The 18317-nt window shown below is 41.7% G+C and overlaps 5 protein-coding genes across 5 annotated transcripts; 2 read left to right on the top strand and 3 right to left on the bottom strand.

Moving 5' to 3' along the window:
• Positions 1-158: 158 nt before the first annotated feature.
• LOC308100096 (histone H4) lies at positions 159-470 on the top strand (the record flags this gene model as incomplete). Its single annotated transcript, XM_080448997.1, has 1 exon — positions 159-470. One exon carries the CDS (start codon positions 159-161, stop codon positions 468-470), a length of 312 nt encoding a protein of 103 aa, XP_080305123.1.
• Positions 471-1791: 1321 nt separating this feature from the next.
• Positions 1792-2166, top strand: LOC308100796 (histone H2B-like; the record flags this gene model as incomplete). Its single annotated transcript, XM_080449907.1, has 1 exon — positions 1792-2166. The coding sequence occupies one exon, from the start codon at positions 1792-1794 to the stop codon at positions 2164-2166; it is 375 nt and encodes a 124-aa protein (XP_080306033.1).
• Positions 2167-2714: 548 nt separating this feature from the next.
• On the bottom strand, positions 2715-3098 carry LOC308100221 (histone H2A-like; the record flags this gene model as incomplete). The annotated part of the gene is made up of 1 exon (XM_080449187.1): positions 2715-3098. The coding sequence occupies one exon, from the start codon at positions 3096-3098 to the stop codon at positions 2715-2717; it is 384 nt and encodes a 127-aa protein (XP_080305313.1).
• Positions 3099-7422: 4324 nt separating this feature from the next.
• Positions 7423-16704, bottom strand: LOC308100794 (histone H1-like; the record flags this gene model as incomplete). The annotated part of the gene is made up of 2 exons (XM_080449905.1): positions 7423-7632; positions 16228-16704. The coding sequence occupies 2 exons, from the start codon at positions 16702-16704 to the stop codon at positions 7423-7425; spliced, it is 687 nt and encodes a 228-aa protein (XP_080306031.1).
• LOC308100795 (histone H2B-like) lies at positions 11391-11765 on the bottom strand (the record flags this gene model as incomplete). Its single annotated transcript, XM_080449906.1, has 1 exon — positions 11391-11765. The coding sequence occupies one exon, from the start codon at positions 11763-11765 to the stop codon at positions 11391-11393; it is 375 nt and encodes a 124-aa protein (XP_080306032.1).
• Positions 16705-18317: the final 1613 nt, after the last annotated feature.

Genomic DNA, 18317 nt, shown 5'->3' with positions numbered 1-18317 from the left:
GAACACAGAATAAAGGGGGTGGGGCTGCAGTTTTTCAGGCAACGCCCAGTGCAGAGCGGGCTGCCTGTCTTCCTATACGTCCTCAAAACACAGATAAATAGACATGGCTTCAGCCTAAGCAGTTACATCTTATTCATTTATAACCAAATAGCAACAAAATGTCTGGTCGAGGGAAAGGCGGAAAGGGTCTTGGAAAAGGAGGCGCCAAGCGCCATCGTAAAGTGCTTCGTGATAACATCCAGGGTATCACTAAGCCCGCCATTCGCCGTCTGGCTCGCCGTGGCGGTGTGAAGCGTATCTCCGGTCTGATCTACGAGGAGACCCGTGGTGTCCTCAAGGTTTTCCTGGAGAACGTGATCCGTGACGCCGTCACCTACACCGAGCACGCCAAGAGAAAGACCGTGACCGCCATGGATGTTGTCTATGCTCTGAAGAGACAGGGACGCACTCTGTACGGCTTCGGCGGATAAATGACTAACAATGACTGACTGACTTCTGCCAACAATCCAAAGGCTCTTTTAAGAGCCACCCACACTTTCAGTACAGAGTTTACTTCCATAATGAAATTGCATGATTGCAGGTGTTATACAGCAGATGAAACTGACTCGGAAGAGTCCGGTAGCAAAGGGCACTCAGACCAAAGGTACCAGCGCGTGAGTTGTGTGGAATTTGAATAAACTGCCATTCAAACATGAGCCAAGCTAACCTGTCTCTAAATCTGTCTGTATGCTGTTCAGAGTCGCCAGTGGGGGGCATGGTTGGCTCAAGGAAAAGTAGACCGTTGTGGCCATGATTCAACATGTCACTTATCAAGAAAACCACTTGTGAAAATCTTCCAGCAAGCTACACACAATGCATTCCAAGAGGATAACTAATATAACACGAATGTAATTGTTATAAGACGTTTTATATAGTCAACTCAATATTAAGATGAAGACTGTAGTTAAGATAGGGCAACCAATTGGTCCAGCACTTTCTATAGTGTCTAGAGAGTGACTTTATTTGACCGTGCTACTATGCTTATAAACAGTTGTTTTTTGGACTATAACAGTTTGTTACACACACACCCACTTGCCAAGTTGCCAGCATCATGTCATACTCCCTGATTTAGTTTGGAATAGAATGGATTCCCATAACGGGAGTCAAACCCGCCCAGTCTGGGTTCAAACCAGGAATCCTAACTGCTATAGACCATATGGGACCGTTTAAAGGGAACAACTTAATCCATGTCACAAAATTACACATGTCTCCAAGTATGTGTTTGAAGTCAGAGACCCCACTTATCCCAGCTATAATGAACATGATCAAATCAAAACCCTAACCCTTTGTGTGGTACAACCATAGAGGTAGGGTACAACTGGTCACGGACATGGGTCATAGAAGTATCATCTGGGATTAGTAGCAATAGTCTATTTTAATAGACTATAATATAAAATATAATAGACTATATATAGTATAGTACACATTATGCATAGATAGAAAGTGTGTTACAACTGGATTGAAATTGAAGCGTGGAATAGGACTATTAATTTCAATTCAAATATAGGATAAGATTTACCCTTCATGTTTATTATACTTTATCCCTAGTCTATATGTTAGCGGGATAAATGGATGATGCAGGCGGGAAAACATTATGCAGAAACAAAGACAGTGTAAGACACCTCCCTCTATGGGTCACATAAGCAGTGGCACCAATCATGTGCTGGGAGTAGCACACTTCATTTGCATTGGCCTGGTATTTATAGTGGTGCGAATTGGTGTTTCCGTTACTTCTTACTTCGAGAAAGAACCATGGTTGAACCCGCTAAGCCAGCGCCCAAGAAGGGCTCCAAGAAAGCCGTCACCAAGACCGCCACCAAGGGCGGTAAGAAACGCAGAAAGTCCAGGAAGGAGAGCTATGCCATCTATATCTATAAGGTCATGAAGCAGGTCCACCCTGACACCGGTATCTCTTCCAAGGCCATGGGCATCATGAACTCCTTTGTCAACGACATCTTTGAGCGCATCGCCGGTGAAGCCTCCAAACTGGCTAACTACAACAAGCGCCGCACCATCTCATCCAGAGAGATTCAGACCGCCGTCCGCCTGCTGCTCCCCGGTGAGCTGGCCAAGCACGCCGTGTCTGAGGGCACCAAGGCTGTCACCAAGTACACCAGCGCCAAGTAAACTGCATAGTCTGCTTAGTAAACACAAAGGTCCTTTTAAGGACCACCCACATTTTCAAGTGAGAGTTGATTCGAATACAAAGCAAATGTAAACTCTTTCTCCTGTCATTCAGACATGTCATGGCATCACCTACACATTGCATCAGAGATGACTTACAAAGTAAGGGACCAGCAGTAGATGACTATATGAAACCTGGCACCTGCAATCGTACTTTTAGTAATTGTTATATAACGTGACCATTTATCTACAGTGTGCAAAATTAGCAGTAATCCAAACAGTGAAGGCATGAAATTCAGTCTGCTTTTTGTCTGGGACATCAGAAGCGTGTTGAAAAATGGGGAACTATATTGTGAATTGAGTGTTAATTAGATTGTCCGTGTGCCATTGTTGTGTCTAGAAATGGGTATGCAGAGTATGCTGGCACCTTTATTTAGTATTAGCAGATACATGTTTCCTTCCCCTCCCCTCGAGGGCATTAGAATGGACTCTTTATGTTGAAACAGTGGGTGGCTCTTAAAAGAACCTTTGTTTTTTCGAAAGAAGCAGATTTATTTCTTGGCGGCTTTCTCGGTCTTCTTGGGGAGCAGAACAGCCTGGATGTTGGGCAGCACACCGCCCTGAGCGATGGTCACTCCACCCAGCAGTCTGTTGAGCTCCTCGTCGTTGCGCACGGCCAGCTGGAGATGACGGGGGATGATACGAGACTTCTTGTTGTCACGAGCAGCGTTTCCAGCCAGCTCCAGGATCTCAGCGGTCAGATACTCGAGAACAGCCGCCAGATAGACCGGGGCTCCAGCACCAACTCTCTGGGCATAGTTGCCTTTACGCAGCAGCCTATGGACACGGCCCACGGGGAACTGGAGCCCGGCACGAGATGAGCGGGTCTTAGCCTTCGCCCTGGACTTTCCTCCGGTCTTACCTCTTCCACTCATGATTTAGCTTTATTTCTAGAGTTTAATAACAAAGATATGTGCTGGGGAACAGTGACAGTGCTTTTTGTATCTTCAACTTAGTACTGTCTGTGAGCGCCCCACCAATCATAAATGTGAATGAGAGCGCGGGGTGAGTGTGGACTGGAGTTCCCCTCCAATCACTACTAGTGGCGTGTACGGTTCCTCCCAGAGAAGGAGGTTCCTGACCACTGACCAATCAGAGAATTACTTATTCTCAGCGTCTATAACTTTCAGTTATCCAGTGTGATTTTCAAAGTGCATGATCAGAGACGACATAGTAAATGGTCGCGTAAATAAAGGACAATTACTACAAACTTAGCTTTATAAAGCAATCAGATATAGCCTAGGGCAGGCTATGTAAAATAATCGTAATATGAGTCGTGTAAAATATACGATGCATGGAGAATGAGGCCATGTCAGTTAAATAGCAGAAGATAACAGATGTTAAGGTGTGTGGCATACCGTAGAGAGAGAACTCACTAATAACAATCTAACATCTGATTTGATTGTGTGGACATTTATGTTACTCCCTGTCAACTAGCATTCCTTCATGGTGTGTATTTAATAATACTGCTATTTATTTTCAGACTGTGACAATACAATGTTTTTTCACTACTCTACCACTAGAGGTCGCATCCTGCTTATGGAAAACCTCGGCTTGCACATCTGTATGCGTTCAAATCATTGTGTAAATACTTACTATTATGATCATCTAATTCCCATAATGTTGTTTATTATTCAACACCTTCTACTCAACTCTAGTCTGAGCACAATTACGCGAGATAATCACAGTTATTTTACACAATCGTGGGATTAGAAATGTAAAACATTAAAATAATAATAATAAATAGCGAAAATAGCAGACCCTACAAGCTCACACCGTTTAGATCGGCTATTTCTGCTACTTTTGAATGATTTTGAAAGTATTAACTTGTTTTGACCATCAGTGGTGGAAAAAGTATTCACATTTCTTACTTAAGTATAAGTGTCAATACTGAAATACTCTGTTACAAGTAAAAGTCCGGAATTGAACATTTACTTCAGTAAAAGTACAAAAGTATTTGCATCAAAATATACACATTTTTTTTTTTAAATAGCAGATCTACAAGCTGTACATGCATGGCATCTCAATGCATTGTGAGCTTGTAGATTGGCTATTTTCAAATGGCCGGAAAGTATAAAGGGCTGAAGTGGTTAGTATGCTACAAAGTAACTAGTAACTGAAGTTTTCAAACGATAGTGGAGTAAAAGTATAATATTTGCCTCTGAGATGTAGTGGAGTAGAAGTAAAAGTACTGAAAATAGGAAATACTCCACTACAGTACTTGAGTAAATGTACTTAACCATTTAGAACAAATGAACAGCTGCTGGAGCCCAAAGGAAGAGACCACACACTCTGAACTGACTTTCTGCCGTGTGGAAGGCCGTGTGACGCAAGGTTCCTGTGAAGCGAGAGAGAGAGAGAGAGAGAGAGAGAGAGAGAGAGAGAGAGAGAGAGAGAGAGAGAGAGAGAGAGAGAGAGAGAGAGAGAGAGAGAGAGAGAGAGAGAGAGAGAGAGAGAGAGAGAGAGAGAGAGAGAGAGAGAGAGAGAGAGACGGACGGACGGACGGACGGACGGACGGACGGACGGACGGACGGACGGATCTACACCAAACTTTTCAAAGCGCGCGTATGCGTGGCGCGTAGAGCGCGTTTGTTTAGATCCAATTGATATCAATGATAGCGGCTACACCAGGCGCGCGGATACGCGAGTCCCGCATACGCAGGCTTTAAAATAGGACTGGATCTAAAAGTGCGTGTGTGCGTGTGTGCGTATATGCGCGTGTGTGCGAAAAAAGTCTGGTGTGTTTCCACAGGGACGGACGGACGGACGGACGGACGGACGGACGGACAGACAGACAGACAGACAGACAGACAGACAGACAGACAGACAGACAGACAGACAGACAGACAGACAGACAGACAGACAGACAGACAGACAGACAGACAGACAGACAGACAGACAGACTAATGAACAGCGAACAAGACTTAGCAACATAAGCACACTTCCCCTGGAGTACACCAGAGGGTCTACAAAAGAAAGGTCATGTCAGTTTGGACAGAATTCAGCTCTATGTATTTCAAGTTTCAATTCAGTTGTCCAATGTGTGACCCTACACTTACTTTATCAAAGTCAGTATGGACCTCTGAAAGGACATGCTGTGCTCTAGAAGTAAAAGAGACATAACATAAAGTAGTAACATAAATCATTGGTTCTCAAAGTGGGGTCCGGGGACCCCATGGTTCCTTGAGGAGGTTCCAGGGGGTCCCTAGCGATTTGTTTTCATATAGCATCAAGATCAGTTTAACCACTTCAACCATATTGTAGGCTATACTTTATCTATCGGCTATTTGAAAATAGCCAATCTACAAGCTCACAACACATCACATTGTGACGCGTTGCAGACGCAGATCTGTCTGTCAGACAGACAGGCTGTGTTCATGAACCCGGTTGCCTGGTGTTAAAAGCTGTCACACAGGCTGCTGTTCCAGACCTTGAGGCCGTGGCTGCTATTGTCATTCCCATAGAACATTAATGTAGGAGCAACATGTCATTCTCCTCAGTGCAACATGCATACAGTAAACACAGACAAGACATAATTAAAAAAAAATCTCAATGTAAATATATACTCTCCTATGCCCATGGCAAGCATGGTGTAGCCATCATGTTGAGGAACATGATGGGTTGGTGGTGATACTAGGTCATCATTATTTTTGTCTATCTGACAAAGACAACATTTCTTCCAATCAGTTTGCCTGTTGGCTAACATTGGATTTGCGTTTGCCATTTTTTGGTGGATTGATTTCTGATTAAGGCCGAGGGGCTATCCTTTTACCAACTTAATCAAAGTGATACTGCACATTCAGGTATGGGATACAACTAGGTTCGGGTGATTACACCTAGCACGATCATTCATCCAGTGCCATTTAAGTCCCGTGTGATCTGTACACCTTCCGGCAGACCCTGTATTGAACTGTGCTTATTTTTGCAAACTGCAAATAAAATACTCAATCAATCAGTCAAAACAATGACCTCCAACGGTTATATTGCGCATGGTTATAAAGACTTGGTGGATGCAATGAACTATTCCCACTTATCCGGCAGTATGTATACCATGTCTTTTTAAGAATACTGTATTATAAAATCATTGTAAGCCAGGCATTGGGATAAAGCGCTCAACATGACAAAAACATTTTGTTTATTGTTTACATTTATTTTGTTTTGTTTTTTCAATATAAAATCCACTTCATGGGTAGGTTCACAGTCACAAAAAAAAACACATCTCTTCAACGTGAATAGTGAAAAATATAAATAATATACAGCAATAGAGAATATACAGTAATATAATGTATACTATTTACTCATGACAAATAAATGTTACACGTAACTTGAGTAAATTAGTATCTGATATGATGTAGTAAAGACAGACTTTTCAGAGAACAACCTAAAACAGTATGTCAATTATAGTACAATGTAGGAGGATTTCGATGCATGTGTGCACGCTTGATGTGACACTTGATGTGTGCAGATTAAACAAGTTCCATAGTCCAGTAGAGTGCTACTATCGGTATCTATCTATCTATTTACACTGCTATTTTATGTTATTGTGTGTGTGTGTGTGTGTGTGTGTGTGTGTGTGTGTGTGTGTGTGTGTGTGTGTGTGTGTGTGTGTGTGCGTGTGCGTGTGCGTGCAGCGTGTGTGTGTGTGTGTGTGTGTGTGTGTGTGTGTGTGTGCTCTTAACGATACTTGTGTTCCCCCCCAGCTTTTTTTCTTGTATTAATTAACATGTACTCAAGTAACATGTTGAATGCATTGCTTTGTTGTACTTCTACATTGCGTTATTATTTTACTTAAAGGGCCACATCACCCCATTTTCATACAATTGGTCCTGCACTCATTTTAATATGGTTGGGGGGGTCGTTTTAAAGCTTCAAGCCTTTACTCAAAAGTGACGGTGGAGACAGGATCTGGCAGGAGAGCTGAGGAGACACAGCCAACTCCAAAACATGCAGATTCCTCGCCCCCCCCCCTCTGAAAAGTATTTTGATGTTTTTTTTCTAAAATAGCAGACCTACAAGCTCATAGTGCTGCAGCATGATTGTGACGCTATATTAACTAAATTTGCTGGACCACTGGTTGAGAACCACTGGTTTATGGTCATTAAACATGTGATAAATGAGAAATAGAAACTCTTATAAAAAGTTGTGGTTGGCTCTTAAAAGAGCCTTTTGTGGATAAAGGTGGAATAGGTTTACGACTATTTACTTCTTCTTGGGAGCTGCCTTCTTTGCTGCCTTGGGCTTGGCAACCTTCTTGGCTGGGGCTTTCTTGGCTGCTGCAGGCTTCTTGGCTACTTTCTTAGGGCTCTTGGTGGCCTTCTTCGGGCTTTTAGCTGCTACCTTCTTGGCGGCAGGCTTCTTGGCTTTCTTGGGCGATTTCTTGGCGGCTACAGGCTTCTTCGCCGCCACCTTCTTTGGCTTTTTAGCCGCGGTGGTGGGTTTCTTGGCAACAGCGGGCTTCTTTGCTTTGACAGCTTTCTTAACAGCAGGCTTCTTCGCTTTTACTGCTACAACTTTCTTGCTCATCTTGAAAGAGCCAGATGCGCCGGTACCTTTGGTCTGAACCAGGGTGCCTTTTGCTACCAGACTCTTGACGGCGATCTTGACGCGGGCCTTGTTCTTCTCCATATCGGCTGTTTGAAAACATCAAACATCAAACATCTTGGTATATTTTTTGAAACATTTTAATAACATGCATCTTGTATGTGGGTGTGATATAGAATTATTGATCTTCACCTTTTCAGGTTGATGTTCTCATGTTGGTACCTGATTCTAGCTCTTCAGGCTGATATATCAATTAGTTAATTCATTATTATAAATTGATCATGTGTAAACATGATTATCTTCTTCTATGCTTAGAAAGACAAAATAGAGAACCTGGTACACTGGCAGCATGGTGTGTTGTTTGTATTATTCATTCCTAGACTGTTTATTACTTCAAAACAATGAAAGGCGAATGGAATTTGTTGTCATCACTCCATGGTCATTGTAAACTCTGTATTCTGAGTATTCCAAAGTAAAGGAAGATAACGATGAGCTCCCAGGCCTCAGGTCCCACCTGACAGAAGCTTTCTGCTGAAGCCAGCAGAACTGTTGAGTTCCTGGCAGCCATTATATTCTGTCACTATATGCCACTGTCTTCTTAACCACTTAACCCCTCTAATTGGAAGGTTGGCCTGAGTTGGCTGTGTGTTTTGTAGTGTTTAATGACTATAACTGTGACAATCTTTGTACCATAATGATGTACGGATTTCATAAGAATATGAACTGTGGCACCATCTGAAAAGGCTTTGTAGAGCCCCATAAGAGAAGATTAGTGTTAGTTAATTAGTTTCAAACTTATTAAAACTTATTCAAAAATGTTAAATATTTCAAAAACATCAGATCTACAAGCTGCAGCATGTCATGAGCTTGCAGATCTATTTTCTTTTAAAGAAGTTTAAAATAGGGTTTAAGTGGTTAAACTGACTTTGATACCAATGTTGCTGGGGGTCTGGGGGTCTTGGGGGCCCCCTGGAAGCCCCTCCGGACCCTGTTTGAGAATCATGACCACAACCTTATTGTGCACATACAATGGAGAATGAAAACAGATCACTGGCATGTGCCTGTAGTTCATTTTGTTTTAAGAACGTCAACTTCCAAGTGACTTGCTTTCAGTCATTCATGCCACTGCCAGCAGTCATCAGGCTCCACAGTCAAGCCACTAAACCCTGCACTTCCACATCTGTAGGCTAATTACTCCACTACAAAACTTGTACATTTGATATCAGTGAACATATTTGATGTAGCCTACAATAATATTACTTTTGAGGAGAAAGACCGGCACGCACAGCCTACTGCTATGGAGTTTCAATAGACATCACTCAAGTAAAATAATACCAAAACAGGCCAAACTATTATGATCAACAGTGGTGTTTAAGTAATTAAGTACATTTACTCAAGTACTGTACTTGAGAGCAATTTTTTGGTATTTTTTTACTTTACTGGAGTATTTCCAATTTTCAGTACTTTTACTTCTACTCCACTACATCTGAGAGGCAAATATTATACTTTTACTCCTATTTGACAACTTGAGTTACTAGTTACTTTGTAGATTTCGATTATTATTAAAAAACATACATTAACCACTGCGATGCCACGCATTGTGAGCTTGTAGATCTGCTATTTTCACTAGCGGTTAATTTACTTTTTTGGGGGGGTTTTGTAACTTCATTTTGGTTAATTCGGTTTATTCAGTGGCGATCTGAACCAGGCGATCTGATTTTGTTTTTTTTACCAGCACCCAGTGGGTGCTCCTCACCCACAGTGGGTGCTTTAGCCCCGAGGCACCCACGGTATCGGCGCCCTTGATTCTGGACATTCACTTAGAACAGAGTATTTCAGTATTGATACTTATAGCCTACTTAAAGGAGAGATCCGGACATTTTAAGTGTTATCTTTGATGTGTCGCTAATCACTCACCATCATTGAAAGGGACGTTGAGTTATTCCAGAGAGTTCCCTGTCGTTCAGTCGGGCGACCCCCTCCGTTGGCATAATGGGAGCCCGTGTAAGAGTGAAAATCGTCTATTATAACCGATGCAAAGTTAGTTTTTTCTCTACTACTGCTCATCGTGGAGTCTCATGATACTCAAACATGCACTGAATGTCGCGAACGAGCTATCGTTCGTGCAGAACGAGATGACGCTGGTTGCTTCTTTCTTCCACAGAACCCGGCTCCCATTATGCCAACGGAGGGGGTCGCCAGACTGACGACAGGGAACTCTCTGGAATAACTCAACGTCCCTTTCAATGTTGGTGAGTGATTAGCGACACATCAAAGATAACACTTAAAATGTCCGGATCTCTCCTTTAAGTAAGAAATGTGAATACTTTTTCCTCCACTGATGGTAATACTTTCAAAATCATTCAAAAGTAGCAGATATAGCCAATCTACACGTTGTGAGCGTGTAGGGTCTGCTATTTCTGCTATTTATTATTATCATTATTATTATTAATTATGTAGGCTATTAATATTATACATTTCTAATCCCACGATTGTGTAAAATAATTGTGATTATCTCACATAATTGTGCTCAGACTAGAGTTGGGTAGAATTTGTTGAATAATAAACAACATTGTGGGAATTAGATGATAATAGTCTATATGTCATATACACTGATTTGAATGCATACAGATGCAAGTACCCCTCACTACAGATGTGCAAGCCGAGGTTTCCCATAAGCAGACTGCAACCTCTAGTGGAAGTGGTAGAGTAGTTAAGGACATTTTATTAATGTCAGTCTGAAAATAAATAGCAGTGTTATATTAAATACGTAGGCCTATGTCACCATGCAGGAATATTTGTTGACAGGGAGTAACATAAATGTCCACACAATCAAATCAAGTGTAAGATTATTATTAGTGAGTTATCTCTCTACGGTATGCCGCACACCTTAACATCTGTTATCTTCTGCTATTTAACTACCATGCCCTCTTTTTTCTCTTCTCCATGCACTGTATGTATATTTGACACTACTCATATTATAAATAATATTTGCATAGCCTAGGCTATCTGACCCGTCTCCCCTGTTCCCGTCAACCAGCGACTATAAATTGATAGTCAACAGTATTTAATTGTTACAGGAGAAAAATATGCCATTTAAATGTGCATGCATAGACACCACAGCCTTGGACATCATGCATCAAACATGCTTATGAGATCAAATCATTCGCTATATGCATGTATATGAGAATACATGACAGGTATCAGACATCTGGGCACCATATTTTTCAAATGACTGGGCACTAGGGACATATTTTCCCCCTCCATTTTTCAGTGGGCTACTCATTTATTTGTTTAACAGTAGGCTATATTAATATCCCTCCTATCATTTTATAGTGTACTGTTTAGCTCCATCTTATGTGAATTTTTTGGTATCCTTATTTTACCATAGTTGGAATAAGAGAAGAAAAATGGATTTCAAAAGCCGTTAGAGAAATAAATGTAATGGAAAAGCACAAATTGTATAGAGCTAGTAGTTCTATTGGCCCTTATTGTCAATCAACAGCATTTTATAATAATGCCTCAAGCAGTTAAACATTAAATTGCTATTACCTATGGATATGCTCTTTCTTGATGATTTAGGTGGTCCTTAAAAGGACCTTTGTGTTTAGAGTAGATTATGTAGTTTACTTAGAGCTGGTGTATTTAGTGACAGCCTTAGTGCCCTCAGACACGGCGTGCTTGGCCAGCTCACCGGGGAGCAGCAGGCGGACGGCGGTCTGAATCTCCCTGGATGAGATGGTGCGTTTCTTATTGTAGTTAGCCAGTTTAGAGGCTTCACCGGCGATGCGCTCAAAGATGTCGTTGACAAAGGAATTCATGATGCCCATAGCCTTGGAGGAGATACCGGTGTCAGGGTGCACCTGCTTCATGACTTTGTAGATGTAGATGGCATAGCTCTCCTTTCTGGACTTTCTGCGTTTCTTGCCGCCCTTGGCAGCGGTCTTGCTGACAGCTTTCTTGGAGCCCTTCTTGGGCGCTGGCTTGGCGGGTTCAGGCATGGTTCTTCCTTGGTCAGTTGAAGCAAAGAAGTGGACACAATGGGGTGTCACACCAGTATTTATACCAGGCCAATGCAAATGAGGTGTGCGACTCCCAGCACATGATTGGTGCCACTGCTTATGTGACCCACAGAGGGAGGTGTCTTTCTGCTTACACTGTCTTTGTTTCTGCATAATGTTTTCCCGCCTCTATTCTATTTGTCCCGATAAAATATAGACCAGGGATAAAGTATAATAAACATTTAGGGTACATCTGTATATATCAATGCATGTATACAGTATAATCTAGTCAATCCAGGTCTGCAGACTATTGCTACTAATCTGAGATGATACTTATGTGATCCATGTCCCTGACCAGTTGTACCACACAAAGCAATCAGACATTGCATTTGATCATGTTCATTATAGCAGGGATGAGTGGGGTCACTGACTGGAGCTGTGTGTAATTTTGTTGTATGAATTAAGCTGATCACATTATACAATCCTGGTCTAGCGGTTAGGATTCCTGTTTTCACCAAGGCGGCCCTGGTTAGACTCCCGGTATGGGTACTTGATTTGTTCCGAAATTAATCAGGGAGACATGGTGCTGGCAAGTGGGTGTGAATTGACCATGTTTATACGCATATCAATCTGGGAACCCAGAGCCAATGAGAATGAAAAACAGCGCCCTCTGCTGTTTGTACGCAGAGCAGAATCTGTTCTTGAGAGATTATAAGCATATTGACACGGGCAAATAAAGTCACTGTCTAGACTAGACAATATAGAAAATGCTGGACCAATGGACATTGGTTTCCCTATCTTAATCTAGACTATATGGAGCGTTTTATAACAATTACATTTGTGTTATATTACTTATCCGCCTGGAAAGTGAGTTGTACACGGAAGCAGATATGGCAACACTGCTCAGGGCCCATAAAGGGCCCACTTCTCTGTAAAAACAGATGTACAAGCTCACAACACGTCAAATTGCAACAAGATGTAGATCTGTAGATCTGTTCATTTTGGTAACCATAGCAAAAAAAAGTGTTATTTAGAATCAAACTAGCATATTATTTGCCAATTGCGAAATTAAGTAAATAAGTTTGGATGAATGTTGTCATGATAATAATAATACATTATTATTATTATTATTATTATTATTAAATATAATATTTATGTCACATCACAAGAAAAGGACAAGAAATGTAAAGTAAAATACAATGCAATACAATACAATACAATAAAATATACTGTATATACTGGGGGGGGGTGCAATTGTAACAGAAGAAAATCTTCATGACCCACAAATGGGCCCCGACCCACTGTTTTGGGAAACACACACGTGATCTAACCCAGTGGTCCTCAACCCTTTCAGGCCGCGACGTCCCAAAATAATCATATTTGAACTGGGGACCCCCCACCCTTAAAGCACTTGGAATGTAGGAGTTGATGCATTACGTTTAGTTTGACTCTATTGTGAAAATAGCAGATCTTCAAGCTCACAACGCCTCGCAAGGAAGGTGTTGTGAGCTTGTAGATCTGCTATTTTCAAAATGTTTTCTTATATTATTATTATTGTTAGACAATTTGGCCAATGTTTGACATTTTTTTATAGTATAGTTTGTTGATTACTTTTGATGCAGTAATGGTGGTTTTTTAGGTACTAAAAAGGTCTTAAAGGTCCTTAAATTATCACTTCACTGTCATCTGGGGACCACCCCCAAATCACGTGGGGACCCCCCTGGGAGTCCCGATCCACATGTTGAGAACCACTGATCTAACCAAACTTGACCAGCTGCTAAGCTGGTCTTTGCTGGTCTGTCCAGTGTCCAGCCATCTGACCAGCTAAGTCTAGCTGGTAAGCTGGTCTTTGCTGGGCAGTCCACCCATTTGACCAGCAAAGACCAGCTAACAGCTTGGCTTTGCTGGTCAGTCCAGCCAGCCAGCTGGCTGACCAGCAAAGACCAGCAGAATCCAGCTTAGTGACCAGCTAACCAACTACACTGGCAAACCAGCCTGACCAGCCTGACCAGCTTGTCCAGCCTGGTATGCCATCTAAACCAGCTTAAGACCAGCTAAGACCAGCTAATACCAGCTAAAACCAGCAACCACCATAAGCTGGTTTGTGCTGTTTTTTTCAGCAGGGCTGTCTTTTCAGAGCATAGACAACATCCATGGCGGTCACGGTCTTTCTCTTGGCGTGCTCTGTGTAGGTGACGTTCTCCAGGAATACCTTGAGGACACCACGGGTCTCCTCGTAGATCAGACCGGAGATACGCTTCACACCGCCGCGGCGAGCCAGACGGCGAAAAGCCGGCTTAGTGATACCCCCTGGATGTTATCACGAAGGACTTTACGGTGACGCTTGGCGCCTCCTTTCCCAAGACCCTTACCGCCTTTTCCGTTTTTAAAGTATTTTATTGAATTTCCACATCTTACAATTAAATACATTTTTAAATACATAAGTCATAATTCAAGGCTTGACAATACATATTATTTAAATTCATGGCAAGGTAATCTCAATTCCTAAACATTACATGGCTATATCAAAAACATATATTTCTAAATACATAAGTCATAAGTTAAGGCTTGGCAATACATATTATTTAAGTGCATGGCAAGGTAATAACAAGGCAATCTCAATCTCATAAACATTACATGGCTATATCAAAATTCATACATTTCATCGATCCTTCAACACATTACATGGAAATCACCTCTCCACACATTTCATAAGGCTTTACGTGGTATCACACTGGTCGCCCGATAAGGTCCACCCCGTATTTCACAGACCCCATCAAGTGCCCAGTGCGATTGTGGGCCAATTACATTTTGGGTGCGTTTTTTTTTAGATCTACAGCTCTCCTCCTTTTTAAGTCTGTTTTCACCTGCATTTATAACTGTGTTATGGACCATTGCCATTTTGGACCGAGTCTTCCATATTTTAAAAATAGTGACACAAATGCACAACCAAAATAAATCATAATTTTCTTTTGCACAGTTAAAATTGGCATACAAAATATTTCTGTGACATGGTACCTTGACCCCCATGTCAAACATTTTACTCCATATCTGTTTAGACCTGTTGCAGTCTATTAGTAGATGGTCTATGGTCTCTGTGTGTGTACAACCTGGCATAGAGCATTCTGTGGTTCTCACAAAACAACTCCACTTGACTACTGCTCTTACAGGGAGTCTCCTACGTACTGTTAGCCACATAACATCCTGTATGGTCCCTGTAAGTCCGGACATTTTTGAGTTCAGCTTAAGTTTCAAAATCGAGTGCCCCTCACAGACGAAGCCTTGTGTTTTTATCTGTGTTCTGAGGACGTATAGGAAGACAGGCAGCCTGCTCTGCACTGGGCGTTGCCTAAAAAGCTGCAGCCAACCCCCTTTATTCTGTGTTCTGCATGATTGGGCATGGTTATAAAGCTGAGACTTAGTGGAAGTAACTATTCCCACTTATGCGGCAGTAAGTATATAGAAACACTCACAACATTCACATTATCACAGTCATGAGTAGGTTCACAGTCACAAAAAAAAACACTTAAATAGTGAAAAAGATATAATATACAGTAATATACAGACAGTCATATCATTTATACTATTTGCTCATGACAAATAAATGTTACAAGTATAGTAATTAGTAGCTGATATGATGCAGTAAAGACAGATTTCTCAGACAACAACACAAAAACAGTATATCAAATTAATAGTACAATGTAGGAGGATTTCTATTGGGTAATTAATAAAAAAAAATGGCTTTCATCCGTCTCCTTTGTCTTCTGTAATGGCTTATGGCTATATTATAACAGCATCCCTTTCTACGTTTGTCCTTACCCTTCACACTTGCAGTAACCTAGAAGTTTTTTTTTGGTAAAACATGTCAATCTTGTGTTTTTTATTTTCTAAATGACGTTATTGTTGCTTTTACTCAAAGGGCCATATCAACCATTGGCATATAATCCTCTATTGGTCATTGCAATATGGTAAATTTTTTCCCTGGCACTACTCCAGGTAATTTTGGATTTGATCCAAGAACGTACATGTCAATCATCAATAGCAAAACCAGATTTAGAGTTTAATACTTTTTACAGTCTTTACATTTAGCTAACGACTATGGGGGGGGGTCATTTCAAATTCAGAGGATAGACACAAGCCTTTCCTCAAAAATGTAGTGATGGTGGAGACAGGACCTTGCAGGATAGCTTAGACACAGCCAGCTTCAAAACATGTTGCTAATGGCTTATAGTAATTAAACATAAATGAGGAAATAAAAACTCTTATAAAAAGTTGTGGTTGGCTCTTAAAAGAGCCTTTTTGAGGGGGAAAGATGTATAACAGTTTACTTCTTTTTGGGAGCCGCCTTCTTTACTGCCTTGGGTTTGGCAACCTTCTTGGCTGGGGCTTTCTTGGCTGCTGCAGGCTTCTTGGCTACTTTCTTGGGGCTCTTGGTGGCCTTCTTCGGGCTTTTAGCTGCTACCTTCTTGGCGGCAGGCTTCTTGGCTTTCTTGGGCGATTTCTTGGCGGCAACAGGCTTTTTCGCCACCACCTTCTTCTTTGGCTTTTTAGCCGCGGCGGGTTTCTTGGCAACAGCGGGCTTCGTTGCTTTGACAGCTTTCTTAACAGCAGGCTTCTTCGCTTTTACCGCTACAACTTTCTTGCTCATCTTGAAAGAGCCAGATGCGCCGGTGCCTTTGGTCTGAACCAGGGTGCCTTTTGCTACCAGGCTCTTGACGGCGATCTTGACGCGGGCCTTGTTCTTCTCCACATCGTAGCCGCCGGCAACAAGAGCTTTCTTGACCGCAGCCAGGGACACACCGCTCCGTTCCTTGGAGGCGGACACGGCCTTGACGACAAGCTCAGCGACGCTGGGGCCGGTCTTCTTGGGTCGGGGAGCTGCCTTCTTCTTGGCGGCCTTGGCTGGAGCCGGAGCTGGAGCTGGTGCGACTTCTGCCATGATTCTATCAGATTCGGGTAGCTTGTCTCGGTACGGTAGACTAAACTGGTGGAGAACACACTGAAGGGGCTGGACTTAAACACAACATGAGAACCATGTAGACTCATCGCACACAGAGCCCCTCTTCTCTAGGTGGCTTAATGTGCCACTTGTGTTTTCTCCTCGACAAAAACCAAGATATTATAAACGACTGTGTATATTATGAAATGTAACAAAGGGCACACTGCTAGCACACTTGTGCCTTTTTGTCATGAACATTATCTGAGACGCGAAGAACGCTCTGGTTTTGTATTGATAGGCTCAACATCTCACTCTTCAACGGGCAAAACACAATTCCCCCATCATTTTCCTTCTAAAACAATGTTAAACTATGTTACATTAACACCAATCCTCTTAATCCTCTTAGCAGACATACCCGACGACAGGATAACATAAACTATACTCTTGTTTTATTATCCGTTTAGTTATAAATAGAAGGTTTTCTGACCTTAGTAAACACACTCCAGTTGATGGCAGTAACTCCCATTGACAGCTATTGAATGGTGGAAACTTTGTTCATTTGTGGACAAATAACTTACTGTGAGTAATACATCTGATCAAACTAAAGTAAACACAATAAAGCTTATCTTATACAATCAACTGTCGCTGTCTGTACCTTGCTTATGGACACAGACATGCTGGTACACAAGCCAGTACGTACCCTTCACATTTTAAAACTCCATGATGCAATGTATATCCTGCTGCATCCCTTGTTATGATTGATTCATCATTGCGTTCTGAATGAAAACAGTGGGACTGCCATAGCAAATATGTCCATCCCCATATCAATTAGGCCTACCTTTATAGCAGCATGGGACAGAACTGTTCAGTAAACATAATCACAAGTGAACTGTTGCTGTAAGTTATTTTCTTTGGTAAAGCTACCTGGGAGCAAATATGTATTGCATATATTTGAATTGACACATCGTCTGATTTTGATTGATTGAATACTAAATTAACAGTTTGCAAATAGCACAGTGGTACAATTGTACAATGATGCTATAAGGGTAACACAAAAAGCCATATAGGGGCTTTTTTCCATTACAACACAAGTAATCAATCAACATAATCAACACTATGCACGTATATGCCCAGTAAACCGTTTAGGGACGTGTTAGGCTTAGATTACTTTTCTAGGACCAGTAGTAATTCATTCTGCTCTTTTTTATTTAACTTTAAATGCAGACTTGGGAAAAAGCCATTCGGCTTATTACACATTTGTTTTCACAACAAATTAGGGCCTACTCACAACAAAGAGTGTGTGTCTTAATATTTTAATATACTTTTGCAATTCCATATCCAAATATTGTTAATGGTTCCCTTACATTCTGGTGTTCTTTCCATTTTGCTGCATTTTAACACCCTTACCAGATCAATCTGCAGTCTACACAATACATGAGTCTACAGTACACCTGTTCATGCTAGCTGTAGTATACAACCCTCGTAGACGTATTTATGATTCTGACGTTTTCAATCTACGAGAGTTGTAGGGTTCACGCCCCATGGAGACATGGACTTTCTGCACTATGCCCCTCAGATACTCCAAACGTGTACAAATTAAAAAATAAATGAAC

Source organism: Gymnoscopelus braueri, assembly GCF_963280865.1.
Source record: "Gymnoscopelus braueri genome assembly, chromosome: 14".
NCBI classification, from domain to species: domain Eukaryota; kingdom Metazoa; phylum Chordata; class Actinopteri; order Myctophiformes; family Myctophidae; genus Gymnoscopelus; species Gymnoscopelus braueri.
The sequence above is the reverse complement of the archived record's forward strand: the minus strand, read 5'-3'. Positions and strand labels throughout refer to the sequence as shown.